At 36.5% G+C, this 15,152-nt stretch overlaps 1 protein-coding gene across 1 annotated transcript in view; it reads left to right on the forward strand.

Annotated features, from left to right (window-relative positions):
* Positions 1 to 15,152, forward strand: part of Robo2 (roundabout guidance receptor 2) — a 532,650-nt gene that overhangs the window by 458,883 nt on the left and 58,615 nt on the right. The window contains exons 15-17 of the mRNA XM_059277713.1: positions 4,469 to 4,700; positions 8,699 to 8,823; positions 10,914 to 11,085. Of these exons, the coding sequence (XP_059133696.1) occupies positions 4,469 to 4,700; positions 8,699 to 8,823; positions 10,914 to 11,085 (529 nt within the window). The remainder of the gene's footprint in view (positions 1 to 4,468; positions 4,701 to 8,698; positions 8,824 to 10,913; positions 11,086 to 15,152) is intronic.

Below are 15,152 nucleotides of genomic sequence, written 5' to 3' on the forward strand. Positions count from 1 at the left end.
TACTTGCTTTGAAAAAAGGATGATTTTATGGTGGTGGTGTTGTGGTGCAAGGAAAGGAAGAATTAAAGACCCCTTGTTTAGCACCATGATACTTGGCCTGCAATGAGTGATTGTCAAAGTCACTTTCCAGAACCCCACTAAAACAAGCTAGAGCGCTTAGCAACTGGCTCACCAAAGAAAACTCTTGGATTTCCTATTCAGGTGGAGGATGCTGTTCTCTCTCTCTCTCTCTCTCTCTCTCTCTCTCTCTCTCTCTCTCTCTCTCTCTCTCTCTCAAGTGAAGCTATATATAGTGAACATAGCTTTTGGCAGTTCAATAAAAATGTGGATTCCTTCTTTTTTTGTATGTCTCTTTTTTTTTTTTGACAAAAATGCCCTGTAAATGCTCATCTCCACAGACTCCAGGATTCATTCACTTCCATTCATGATTTCACTCTTTCCTGCCCCCGTGCCATGTGCTAGCTGAAGAAAGGAAGCATTCTTTTTTTTTTTTTTTTTTAAATTTTTATTTTGCAATACAATTCAGTTCTACATATCAGCCACAGATTCCCTTGTTCTCCCCCCTCCCGCCCCCCCTTACCTTCCCCCCAGCCCGCCCCCCATTCCAATCTCCTCCAGGGCAAAGCCTTCCCCACAGACTGAGATCAACCTGGTGGACTCAGTCCAGGTAGGTCCAGTCCCCTCCTCCCATGCTGAGCCAAGGGACCCTGCATAGGCCCCAGGTTTCAAACAGCCAACTCATGCAATGAGCACAAAGTGCTAGAGAGGCCCACAGAAATCCACAAAGATACCCCCACAACAGACTGCTGGCAATGGTCGAGAGACAATCCGAACTGACCTACTCTGGTGATGGGATGGCCAAACACCCTAATTGTCGTGCTAGAAACCTCATCCAACTACTGATGGATCTGGAGGCAGAGATCCATGACTAGGCCCCAGGTGGATCTCTGGGAGTCCAATTAGCGAGAATGAGGAGGGTTTATATGAGAGAGAATTGTTGAGACCAAGGTCGGATAAAGCACAGAGACAAATAGCCAAACAAACGGAAACACATGAAATATGAACCAATGGCTGAGGGGTCACCAACTGGATCAGGCCCTCTGAGTGGGTGAGACAGTTGATTGGCCTGATCTGTTTGGGAGGCATCCAGGCAGTGGAAAGGAAGCATTCTTAAGCTCAGAGAGTCAAACAGGTGAAGGTGGAAATCATCAGGTGATACAGCTGGAAGACAGGCATTCTCTATGTCTTTCTATTTCCTCCTAAACACAAATGCTTTGTTAATCTGTCATAAATGCCAATGTTTTAGCTTAGGGATTTAAACCACAAGAATGTGTGACTAAACATTGATTAGAATAAATACTAACAGAGCATCCATAGACTAACCTGTTTATTAATAAAATTAGAAGCAAGCATAAGACATAATTTGGAAATGATCACCTGTCAAGATGAGCTAGAGTGAATAGGACAGAGCTCTACTCACTCAATGCTCATCAGTTTTTCAGGTCCACTTTCAGCATTTCCCTTTTTGCTTTCACCTGTAATAACATCCCTCCCCCAAGCAGTGCCTCCCAACTGCACAAGATTAAGTTAAACTCTTGTTATTAAGGAGACCATTACTATCCACTGGTTGATGGCAGTGCTCACTGGAGTGAGAGAGCAATGCTGTGTAGTAAACATTAGCTTCATAAAGTACCTAAAACACTTAATTAATGAAATCCAAACATGGATAAAACCAATTTGCCCTGATTTACAGACTCCCTTCATCTCCAAACAGCTGTTTAATGTTCTTCTTAAAAACACAGCTTGCTTCTTTCAGTATTAACAAGCTATTATTGTGAGTTATGTCTTTCTTTCAGTATATAAATTCACTTAAAGGGAATTCAGAGAAGTTTATAAAATGTAAGCTTAATGTTGTTTTAACATACGCAGCAAGGATTTTTTTTTGTAAACTCTGGCAGTTTTGATGAAAGGCAATTCTCTCTGGTTCTCATGAATTTAAATTTTGTTCCTTGGTTGCCTAATTTTATGTTAGTGCAACTTCTGCTTTCAAAAATTACGTCAGTTTGTTACAAACACAAATTGGTAGCATGGCTGAGCATTCTAAGGTCATGCATGAGGTTCCACGTTAGGCTTGAGCTTAATTTTTCTTGATATAGCCTCATAAAAGTGTGACTCTAATTCCAGAGAATCTTTAGGGGTTAAAATCTGTCAACTAAAAGAAAGAATTTCTAGTTTTTGAGACTCATTTATCAGCTGAAGGTTTACTTGTAAGAAATACATGAATTTTTCAAAGCTTCTAGCTAGAGCATTCTAAAGAGAAACAGTTCCTTTGTTTATTCTGTTTTAATTGAAATTTTGCATTTTTTTACTTTATGAAAACAATAATGTGATCTGTTATTCATCCATTTGTTTCTTTCTCTCAAAAATATGTCATACTACAACTAAACAATAAAGATTAGAAGTTAATATATACAAGAAAACCCTTTTGTTTATAGCATGCTGATAATTGAAATTTTAAGCCCTAGTAAAAACTCATATTCTTATTTTATTTCTCCGTGGCTGTCTTAAAATGAGGCCATTTCATTTCTTGTTCACTAATCCTTATACTTTCATAGTGAAATGGCTGACTTTGCACTTCTGAGACTATGGCTACCAAGCTGTAATATGGGGTATCCATTGGAGAAGCAGCTACAGTAGTTTTTGTTCAAATTGTTCATTTATGAAGCAAGGTAAACTAGTAAAATGATTTGACATCTTTTTGTTATTATTGTTAAAACCTAAAAGGCATTTTCCCCTGTAACTGAGGCAACTATAAAACCTCTTAAGAAGAGCAGCAGTGGAGACAGCTTGTACCAATCCTGTGCAAACCCAAGTCAAAACAAATCCCAGCATGGAGACAGGAATTGGGCACACAATCCCACCTCAAACCATGGTGTTATTGGCAATTGCTAGCAGCTGGGAAGGAGAAAGAGTTTTCTATATGAGTGTATGTAGGTAGCCATTGATAAGCTGACCACTCTCTGGTACAAGACCATACATCCAAGAATATTTGGGCAGTACAAATTTGTCTTAAAGGATTTAAAAATAGAAAAGTATATCATTTTGGGTAGGAAGGGAAGAGATGTTAATCCAGGAAGAGTTGGGGGAGGTATGAATATAATCAAAACACATAGAATGAAACTCTTGAAGAACTAAAAAACATTTTTAAATGTTTCTCTTCAAAAGAAAAAAAGAAGAAGAAAACAGCCTTTGGGATTTTTAGAGAGAGGGAATGAGGGAAAGCCTATGTATCAGTTGATATCCATCTGGCATTATTCTTAGCACCCCTTAGTATCTGTCAGTGCTCTGGAGTTTACCAAATGGGCTATGGCTGGCTGGCCAATGAGCCCACGGTCTCCCCTCTCCAAAACTAAGAATGCATCAGCAAACCTTGGCTTGTCTTGTAGTTATGTTAATGTGGGTTCTAGACTCTTAACTCAGGGTTTTTAAGCTCAGAAGGCTGGCAGTTTTCCAACTGAGACTTCACCCAGGTGTCATAAAGTAAAAAGAAGATTTTGATAGTCACATTCAAAATCTCAGATTTCTAGTTAAAAAAAAAAACAACTTCTATTTAATATAGGAAGAGACATGGAAGCTGTCAAAACCTGTAGACCATTGGAGGAAGAAGAGGCTGCTGAAATGATGTATTTAGAGTTAGATACTGTTAACAGGGATAAGTGATCATATACTTTAAACATGATAGGGTCACAGCCTCAATTTCTCCTGCAGCTTATCCAGACACGGGGGTGTAAGCAATCTTATCCTTTGCTTTATCTCTTGGGTGACCTCCACTCTTCACTCAGATTATCTGCCCTCTAACTCTGCTTCCTCTCCCCACGAGACGTTTTAATTCCCAGGGCATCACATTCAGAGCCTTTGCTTATGGTTATGTGTTATGGCAACTTTAAAATTATTTGAATAATTATTACCAAGTGCCCCCCTTCCACATGGAATGTAAAAAGAGTAAGGATCCACCTTCATTGTCCATTTTCACACTCAGAAGTCAGCAAAGTTCTTGGCACCTATCAGTAAGAACAACAACAAAGGTTATAGAGGAGAAGGTATTAATGAATTGATGTTAACAAATAGCATATTACTTATGAAAACCAGGAAAATAGGAGTTGTTGAGTATGGGAAAATAGAAAGCAAATGAGAAATGAAACTTGATAAACTCTGACATTGGTACAGCATGTGTGGCTAGCTTAGTGTGAGATATTTTCAGACAAGGAGACATTTGGTCTACTCATCATTTAAGAAAGATTTTAAAATAGCAATGTGTACTTGCAATTGAAGGACATTATTAGAGGAAGGGAAATGAATGAGAAGGCCTTAGTATCAATCAGGTGGCTATGATGAGGGCAAAGATGGGCCAATTCCTCAGTGACTTCATCATCCCTTTTTCCATCAACTATCCCATGCTGTTTTTCAGGTGGATCGGCAACCCCAGTTTATTCAGGGCTACAGAGTGATGTATCGTCAGACTTCTGGCCTACAAGCTTCAACTGCATGGCAAAATCTAGATGCCAAAGTCCCCACTGAGAGAAGTGCTGTCCTAGCAAGTCTGAAAAAGGGGGTGACTTATGAAATTAAAGTCAGACCGTATTTTAATGAGTTCCAAGGAATGGACAGTGAATCAAAAACGGTCCGTACTACTGAGGAAGGTCAGTAAAGGTTTCTAATGTAAACAAAAAATTTATTTAAGCCGTTTTCTATATAGTTCTTACTTTTATTAATTGGAAGACCAGAAAAAGATCATCTAAGAGTTGAATCTAGGGAGGGTAATTTTCTCCTTATATTCTGAGACTGTAAGAAGAATATATTATATATATATATGTAAAAAGGTGGAAGCACATGTAAGTGAGAGATGTGTGTGTAAGGTGTGTGTGAGGTGTATGAGCATGTGTGTGTGTGTGTGTGTGTGTGTGTGTGAAGTCAGAATGTATATCTGACAAGAAAAGCAAAGGGAAATAAAGAAAAAGAAGAAAAAAATCAGAATCTAATCTTTTCTTACACTTTGTCCTAAACCTTGTTTCAGTACATTTGAACTGATCATAATATATTTCTGTATTTTAATGAGGATCTCTAGCTCATTTAGCTTCAGAAGCCATTCTGTAAGACACCCAAGTACACACAACAGGCTTATTTGAGGTGACCACTGTTTGGGGACATAGCCAAGCCTGACATCTATCAGTTCTTTTTCTTTGTAGGGACTGTCAAAGCCATGATTTCTCCTTTGGAATGCCATTTGCACACTTGCTATAGCCAACTTCTCTCGAAGAGTTTCATCCCCTTCCCCCCTATTTGGAACATTTTTTACCACAGATACTTTAAAGTCAACCTTTGGTGACCCTGAGATGAATGTAGATTTTCGCCAGTCTTTTTACTTTCAGTAAATGAAAGGCTTCTAGTACATGCTGCCCTTAGAGTAAAAAGGCGAGACTACAAGTACTCTGAGCCCCCACCCCAATTCAGCTTGTGTATGGACTTTGTGGGCACACTTCCTATAAAAGTCTTTATTCTAAAAATGGTTTGTGTCAAATGCTACAAGAAACAGCCTTTTGAAAACAAACTACAAATACTAACAGGCATATGTCCGTGCTCAACCAAACAGCTTTTAAGTCACACATTTCCTATAATTTAACACAAAATAAAAATATTAACTTCACATTGATTTGCAGTGAGATCAGTCCCTCAAAATGGACAAAATTGAATATATTTGAAACCATACTACTTTTAGTAAATATAAAAACAAGAAAAATACTAACATTATTAATATTTTTTTCTCTCTTAGTTGATGTATGCTAAAAACTTGTCCCACCAGTGAATGGCACAAGTAATTATAATTTAGGATAACTTTAAGCCTTGTTCCAAAAATCACTTTCACTACAGTGGACTTTTCCTTTTCCAGTGGATTAGGCATTTGTCAGCATTCGGTCTACATTTATCTCAGTTTTCTGGGGCCTGGTAAATGTAACAAATGGACTCAGCTGGACTAAGTCTGGGAGCAATGAGCAGAGATTCGAGTTCTTTCAAATCTGCAGAAAGGCGAGTGGAGTAGCAGAATAATTGAGCTGTCAGGGAGCAGGCCTGGAGTTCTCGCCTAGCCAGCAACAAGAAGGAAAAGCCGGCTTCCAAGCGTTAGTTTCCAGTGCAGTCTACTTACTTAATAACTGCAAGGCTGGTAGACAAGTGGTCAGATTTATGTCACTGTGCCACATTCTGGAGCAGTACTGTCACATAGAGGGACATTCAGGAGCAAACTGTATTAGCAGCTGTCTCTCCATGTCTTATTTCTCAATGCAAACATGTCATGCCAATGAAGTAGACCATGACAAATTTACCAAATATGGGACACCTTAGCTGGCCTGTGAAAGGTATTTTAGGATATTTGTAAGGAGTGTAAATTGTGGCTCTATGAAGCATGTATAGTTTTATAGAAATCTTTTTGTGGCCCACAATTCTTTGTTTTAAATCTCTAGACAGATTTTTAGCATTATCTAAATGTTCCAATGTTTCTCTTTCTACTATTGAGTTAAATTGAGAGGTTCACTGAAAATGGCTGAGTTCTGCACAATTAGTGTTTCCTAGCTCTGGGAATCCCTGAATGGGAGACCCTGCAATCTAAATTCAGGAACTGCTTCTCACTCATCGCTTCTCAGCATGGTTGTAATTAGTTATAGGAGAAACTATAAAGGAAGAAAATGACTCTCAGAACTCAAAAAATCTCCATTTCACGTTTGACCCAACATGAGCCCATTTTCAATTTTATTATCAGAGTCTCTTACCCTGCCACATAAAATGTGTTTTAAATTTTAAATTATAAGACAGTTCCTAATAGTCAATTAATTTTCCCAGTATGGAAAGAAAAGCATTGTTTTTGTTGTTGAGATTTATAATTGCATTTCTATTTTACTTATCTCAAACAATATTAAAAACCCCTCAGTTTAGAAAATAATGCTTGTTTGCATTTTGGGGTAAATCATCTGAAAATACTTTTGGTTCAAGTATTATTATGAATTCTTCTAGAAACATAGCCATTAGAAAGTATTAAAGAGGCTGGGCAGTGGTGGCACACACCTTTGATCCCAGCACTCGGGAGGCAGAGCCAGGTATATCTCTATGAGTTCAAGGCCAGCCTGGTCTACAGAGCAAGATCCAGGACAGGCACCAAAACTACACAGAGAGACCCTGTCTCAAAAAAAAAAAAAACAAAAACAAAAACAAAAAAAAACAAAAAACAAAAAAAAAGCATTAAAGATAAAAGAATGCAAACTTCTTAGAATAAAATATTCTGGTTTTAAATTCTGACTTACAGGTTGACCTTAGTAAAGTCTTCCAATATGGCCCCCTTACTCAAAACTGAGCTAAGAGTTGTTTCCACTTTCTGAGGTCCTTGGAAAAATTGGAAACTAGCAGCACACCGCATAGCTAACATAGAGAAACATCCTGAGTGTAGCTGTTTAGTTTGTTATTGACTGTGTAATACTCCCACTGATTGCACCACTTTAAAATACACATTAAATTGAAAGCCTGATTTTGAACAAGCAGTCATTTGTTGAATACTATATGCAGATTCAGGGTGACTAGAAGGCAGAACTGTAGACGAATTTCTAAATGATCTTATTAAATAAAAAAAAAACAAAACACAGAGCCAAATATAGAAGTGAAAGACCTGAGAGATCAGGGAAATAGGGAAAGCCACAGCTAACCTTAACTCACCAAAGCTGCAGCTAACAAATGTGAGATACTTCCTATCTATCCACACCTATATGCCTTGCTGTTCTGCCATCTGATTTGCTCTCTCTGTCCAGCTATGTCACTTCCTCTTCCTGCCCAGCTCTGTCACTTTCTGTCTGTCTGTACAGACCTCCAGACCTCCATGGTTGATTAGTGTTGGAATTTAAGGCATGTGCCACCACACCTGGCTCTGTTTCCAGTGTGGCTTTGAACTCACAGAGATCCAGACAGATCCCTATCTGTCAAGTGATAGGGTTAAAGGTGTGTGCTAACATGGCATGACTTTTGTGTTTACTTACAATGGCTTTATTTATTTATTAAAGCACAAATAAAGTATCACAACATTTCCCCTTCTTTTGTCTAATAAAAAATAAAAGATAATAAAAAAATTAAAACTAATATAAGAAAACTATATTCAATAAGTAAAATAACTATATACAATATATACAAGCAATAAATATCTCAATAATATCTAGTCCATTTGTGTTTGACAAATTCAGAGAAAATATTCCATTATCTATCCTATCTTGGTGAGTCCAAAATGTACCTAATTCACTTTCTATCCTATCATCTTGTATTACCAACAGAAAACTATCTTATGATGTCTTACAAACTTCCACACTTAATACCTCTTAATGAGTTTCTTTTCTGAATTTCTTAACGAGGAAAACTGTAACTACAACTATCTAATCTTCAACTCTCTCAGACACCCCAGAAGGAAATCTTATTACCTAGTAAAACAGGAAGTGCAAACAAGCGACTTCCAAAAATGTGAGTTATGACAGAAACAGCCAGCTTCCTGGACAGTCACATGAGGTTTCTCTGCAACATAGAACCTTAAAGGTCATGTCTTTGCTTTCATGTGTTGTAAGCACGTGCATACCAGAACTTGCTGTTTACACTCAGTCTATTTCCTCTGCAGCCCCCAGTGCCCCTCCCCAGTCTGTGACTGTGCTGACTGTTGGAAGCCACAACAGCACAAGCATTAGTGTATCCTGGGATCCTCCACCCCCAGACCACCAGAACGGAATTATTCAGGAATATAAGGTAAGCCGGGCTAACAAAAGGAGGCCCACAGATAAGCTACCCCAGGAGATCTGAGTACTACTTCAACAGAGCCTGTCTCTAAAGGCTCAGCTGGAAAGTGAGATGTGTGATAGGAAAGGGTGAGAAAGCATAGCGAATGAGAACCTAGCATCAAGGTCGGAGACATAGAACTCAGTTGGACAATGGAGAGTGGAATGGTTTTCAGTATAATGGGATTCAGGAATGATAGAAGGAGGGGCTTGAGGTAGAAGTAAGGATTATACTGGAACCAAGTTCACCTGAATTATCAAGGAGAGATGAACTGAGGACTAGGAAAGTTAAAATGGATGGGGAGGGAACAGGACTGCTGTACCAACTCACACTGAAGTTTCCCTTGGGATGACCATTGAAACAAATTTTTGATAGCATAGCAAGAAATAATTATGTCATATTTGAATTGATGGAATCTAAAGAAAAAAAAAAAACACTTTCTTGTTGTTCCATGACTATCACTGATGTTCAAGACACTAAGTGTGTCTAACTTTTTATAATAAATTTGGCTGAATCATGATATGATTATATATTAAACTTTGAAATTTATTTTTTCATTCAATTTTTTTCAAAGCAATGGTTTTTTTTGATATTTGCATATATTTCTAGAATTTGGAAAGTAGCATGCCAGGTAGAGTGAATATCAGTAACTAGAGATTCCACCTTACTTCAGAAATTCATTGCTGGTATAGAAAAATAGGCAGAATGGAAAAATAGAAGAATAATTTCATGCTAAACTATGCAGATTTAATTTTATTCCTAAAAGATATTAAAAATAAACCTTTGTCACATTACTGGTCAACTCACTGAAGCAAATGGATATGCTAATTAGATATTTTTGTCTAATCACCCCATCATATTTTAAGCAAACTTGCTTAAGAAGGATAAATGTCCTTATAGTAACAGAACTAAGTCAATTCTAAAGTCATACAGTGTGACTGACAGTACTAATATTATAAAGTTAAGCACTCCTTACATGTTTGTGAATGAAGATAAAGATTTGTTTTTATGCTATCCAAGACTAAAAACTCTAAACTTGAGCTTAATTAAATAGCAATAATAGGTTACAGCATGATATTTCTCACCTATTATATGTTTATCATATTTAGGTAGAGTGGTATGCATTCAGATAAGGGCTAAGTACACCTCCATCAGTAAAACAGATATCTTATTTAAATGAAATATACCATTCACAGGATTTCTCTTGCTAAAAATGTTCCAAGAGCTTCCCTGTTTCAGAAACAAATGTTATGCATTCATACACATGCATGTGCATTTTGTTATGAAACATTGTAAAATAAGAAAATAATGTAGATACCTGAGAATTTTCATAACCATTTTACAGTAACAATTTCTGTATCTCCAATGAAAACATGCCATAGAGTTTAATTTATATTGAAATAACAACCCAGCTACTTCAACATTTGTGTCTGAACCCTTCTTGCCATTTTGTTTCAAGCATGTGTAATGTGCAGATATATTTTGATCAACACTAAGATTTATTGATATCTTTGTACACATTGACTTTAATTTCATTTTGATCAATTCCTGTAACTGAGATCAATTAATCCTGTTAACTACTTCCTAAAGTGATATTTTATTGAATGGAATATGAATTATTCAGCTGTATACTTATAGACCATTGACATAACACAATACACAGTCACCAAATTTATATTGGATTATGTATAAAAGATTTTTTCGATAAATTAAGCAGAGAAAATGATGGAATTTTATGTACACAAATATCAAATTTAAAATGCCCATCACTTACCTATTATTTCAGAAGAGTCACTATGCCTTCTAAATTGCTCAGTGTAAACTCATGATAATAGTGAGATGAAAAGAAATATTACAGAGTTTCAGCTTGTCATATTGCTCACCCTCAAATGCACATAAATATACATAAAGCACAAGGGATGGCTATAAATGTCATTTATAAACAATTTTATATAACTACAAAATAGATTAGTCTGTTTTGTGTATGTATTCAATTATAACAGTTGAATTGCCAGAATGGAGATGTCATACTACTTCTTTTTACTCTCCCTTTTTTATAGATCTGGTGTCTGGGAAATGAAACACGATTCCATATTAACAAAACTGTGGATGCAGCCATCCGTTCTGTAGTAATAGGTGGCTTATTCCCTGGAATTCAATACCGGGTAGAAGTGGCCGCTAGCACAAGTGCAGGGGTTGGAGTAAAAAGTGAACCACAGCCAATAATAATTGGTGAGTAACAGTGTGGACTTCAGTATCTCTCCATGGACAGCAAGGTAGATTGTGTTTTTGAGTGTTCATCTGGACCATGGCCATTTATTTTGAGAGACGCATATAGTACACCCTCTACGGGTATACAGGCATGTAGGTAAATTGACAGTTTTTATAAATAATTCACACAAATAGTTGTATATGTATCCTATATCTAATAGCTATAATCATTGAGTTTTATTATTAAAAGTTGGCTACATGGCTCAAAATTATTGGTATTCAATAGATCTACTAATAATTGTTCAATGAAAATATAGAACAATAAGGTAATCAGTGGAGAGTGTAAGCTATATGCCTCATTTGAGCTAGAATATGTCAAAATGAGAAGCAGCCCAAAAGAACTTGATAACGCATATGAGAGAAGAAATTCATGCTAAATCTATTCACATAATTTAATAAAAGTGTTCCTTTTAACTGTTGGTGAAGTTTGTCTGTTCTTGAAAAGTATATGAATGGAATTATCTAGAACATGGTAATTTTGTGTCTGCCTTTTGACTCAAGCAACACTTTCTGAGATTCTTTCATGCATTTTAACACAATTTAAATGCTTGGTTACTGACTGGTGTTGAATCCTATGAATATGCTCTATTTTGTTTACCTGATTTTCTCTTTAGAGAAAGTGCATTCTTCTTTAAGCCTTTGCAAGAACACATGCCTGCATTTCTTTGAAGAAATTCTGGGAGGTAGAATTTACAGATAATAGGACTATGTATTTTTTAACATTACTTGAAGCTTCTAAATAATTTGCAAATTGTAAAATTTAAGATTCCTAGAAACCAGAAAAAGGACTTCCAGTTTCTTTGCATCACCACCACCATTTGGTATTACCAGTCTGTAACAGGAGACATTCCAGTGGATGTAAACTGTGTATCTTTATGATTTTAGATTCAAATTTCTTTCATGTTAATGATGTAAAACAACTTTATCTATGCTAATTTCTTGTCCTTTTGCATATTGTATGAAGTTCTTTGTCTTCCCCCCCACACACACACACAGGAGAGTGGGGGCAATGAGAGAATTTTCTTCTAGTCCATGAGTTCTCTCTTTATTTTAATAGTGTCTTTTGATAAGTAAGTGTTAAATTTTAATGAAATACAATTTAATAATTTTTTCTTTTATGTATATATTGTTTTAGGAGAAATTGTGTTATATCTACAGGAAGGACACTTTAAATTTATTCTGGAAGCTTTATAATTTTGGCTTTTATACCTAGGTCTATAATTCATCTTCAGGTAATTGCATGAAGTTGAAAGGCTGAGATGTACATACTCTATAAAATTATCAAATTGAATTGTTGAACATCTGTTGAGCCCTCCCCTAATAAAATAAACGTATGTGAATCCCTTTCAGAGTTCCTAATGCCTGTATTTTGTTATGTGCCAAACTACAGTGTTTTCATTACTGTGGCTTACAGTGGTCTTTAAAATTGGGTAATGTGAAAATGCCATCATTTTCTTCTACAAAATTGTTGTGGCTATTTTCACTTTCCACATACTTTTCAAATAAGATTATCAGTTTGTAAAAAAGTATCAAGGAATTGCAATTGAAAAGGCAGTGAATCTCTTTGTCAAACTGAGTAAAGGTAACAGTGAGTCTTTCCCAGGAACATAATACATGTTTTCATTATAGAAACCTTCTTTACTACTCTGCAACAGTATTTTGTAGTTTTCAGTGTGAGATCTTCTATATGTTTTGGTGATATACTTCCTGAGTGTTTGATGTGGGTTTCACACTGTTGTTGAATTGTTTGACTTGTTATTTGGAATCTTTTTATCTTATTGATTTATATTATATGTGAACTCATTCTTAAGTTTTCTTCTCTGTTTTGTTGTTGTTGTTGTTGACATGCTAGATTCTACTGAATAGTTTTAAGAGGTAAATCATCTTTTCATTCCTGGTTGTGCATTCTACTTGGTCATTATTGTGCTCTTTGTGTTTGTTGCTGGATTTAGTTTAGTATCATGTGGTAAAGAATTTTGAATTTACGTTCATGAAGGATGCTGATTAGTTATTCTTTTCCTTCTCATGTCTTTTTATCTCTTTATCTCTTGGTCAGGTTTTGGGATGAGGGTGAATGGCTTTACAAAGTCAATGGGAAGTCTTCCTTCCTTCCTTCCTTCCTTCTCTATATTTATTCTTCGGGAGATTTGATAGTACTCATGTTGTCTCTTCCTTAATTATTTATTAACTTAGCAATGATATCCATGCCAAGAGGAATTGTGCAGGTTTAATTTTAGTGAATGGTGGTTTATGCATATGAAATTATAAATAAGATTCTCTTCTACAAATGTCAAGCAAAAAATGAATGTAGAAATAGGTGATAATTATGGAATTATACATCTCCTTTTAAGTTTAGAACTCCCTTTTTTTACTCTTTTTTTAGTCTTTTCTTCTTTATAGATAAGTGAAAGTAGTACATATTTGTGTGTTTGTACAGGTCTCTCTGTGTGTAGTCCTGAGATTGATGTTCAGAATTCTTAATAACTCTTCTTTCTTATTCTTTGAAGTATAATCTCTCAATCATATCCAGAATATGCCAGTATGATAAGGATAGTCTCTGGGGCTACCCTGTCTGCACCTTCTTTGTGCTAGAATTACAGAGTGGTTTCCATGTTCACCCAACATTTATATTGGTTCTCAGGATCCGCACTCCAATCTTCTCTATTGTGCAGAAAGATAATTACCTGTAGAACCAACTCTCCATCCCTGATTCTGTAAGGAGCCATCTCCACATCCCTCTCTGTAAGGAAGCATCTCCACATCTCTCAGTCTGTAAGGGACTATCTTCCCAGCCCTCAGCCTGTGAGGAGCCATCTCATCAGCCCTCAGTCTGTAAGGAGCCATCCCCCCAGTCATTAGTCTATAAGGAGCCATCTATTTCCATAGCCCTCATTCTGTAAGGAGCCATCTCCCCATCCCTTAATCTGTAAGGAGCCATCTCCCCATTGCTCAGTCTTTATGGAGCCATCTCTTCATCCCTCAGTCTGTATGGAGCCATAACCTGCATTTCATCCCCGAGACTCACCTAGCAGAGAGAACCAACTACCACAAGCTGTTCTCTAATTTTCACACATGTGTATGAGTGTGTCCTGGCCACACACTAAGTAAAAGTAAAGTTACATATAAATGTAACAAATTCATTTAAAATACAATATATAAAATATTTTCTTTCTGATTCCAAAACCTGTGTTGTTGAATGGTCTACTTCCACTAATTACTTTTCTTTTCTTGTCCTTTGCTCATATTGTGTTGACTGTTGTTGTTTTTTTTTATCTGCTTGTCTGCTTTTTTTTTAATCTGCTTTTTTATCTTTATATGGCTGATTATATTTTACTCGATACTGGACTTTGCAATGACATATTATAAAGGCTTGTGGTCAGTGAAAGAATGTTTGTGTTTGTCCTACTGGATTTTTACCTTGAATTGGCCATGTCTTACTCCTTTTCATGGTGTTTGTTTGGGAGGTTTTTGGTCTTGTCCTTTTTCTTGGACTACAACCTCAGTTTGATGTTCTATCTAAGGTAAGGCCATTGGGAAATTTCAATAAAAATATTAGGATGTCTCTGTGGTGCCCCTAACTGAACAGAACTCAAATATCAAGAGTTCACTTCTCTGAACTGGGTATTAGCTGGACACCCTCTCCTCTCTTGTCTTTCATCCTTTGCTTCGTACCAGATGTTTGCATTAGTCCTCAGTGCAAAGTTGAGTGTTCACCCTAGGATACCAGGGGTGATTGCTTGCTACTTAGTGAACATTACCATCAAATGACTCCCTGTAGTTGTGGATTTCCCTTAAGTTCTCTATCATTCAAACATCCCTAAGCTGTGAATGCTGACATATCATATAAATGACATTGGGGTTTATCAGTGCTGCACCAACTTGCTTACACTGCATGGCTTGAGGATCTCACTAAAGGAAGCAAAAGCTCATCAATAAAGATTTCTCTTCTCTATATCTCTTGTCATTAAACCCTTCTCTTCACTCTTCTTGGCATCATAGTGACAATAAATTAAAAAAAAAGAGTATAC

Source organism: Peromyscus eremicus, chromosome 12 (genome assembly GCF_949786415.1).
Source record: "Peromyscus eremicus chromosome 12, PerEre_H2_v1, whole genome shotgun sequence".
Classification (NCBI taxonomy): Eukaryota; Metazoa; Chordata; class Mammalia; order Rodentia; family Cricetidae; genus Peromyscus; species Peromyscus eremicus.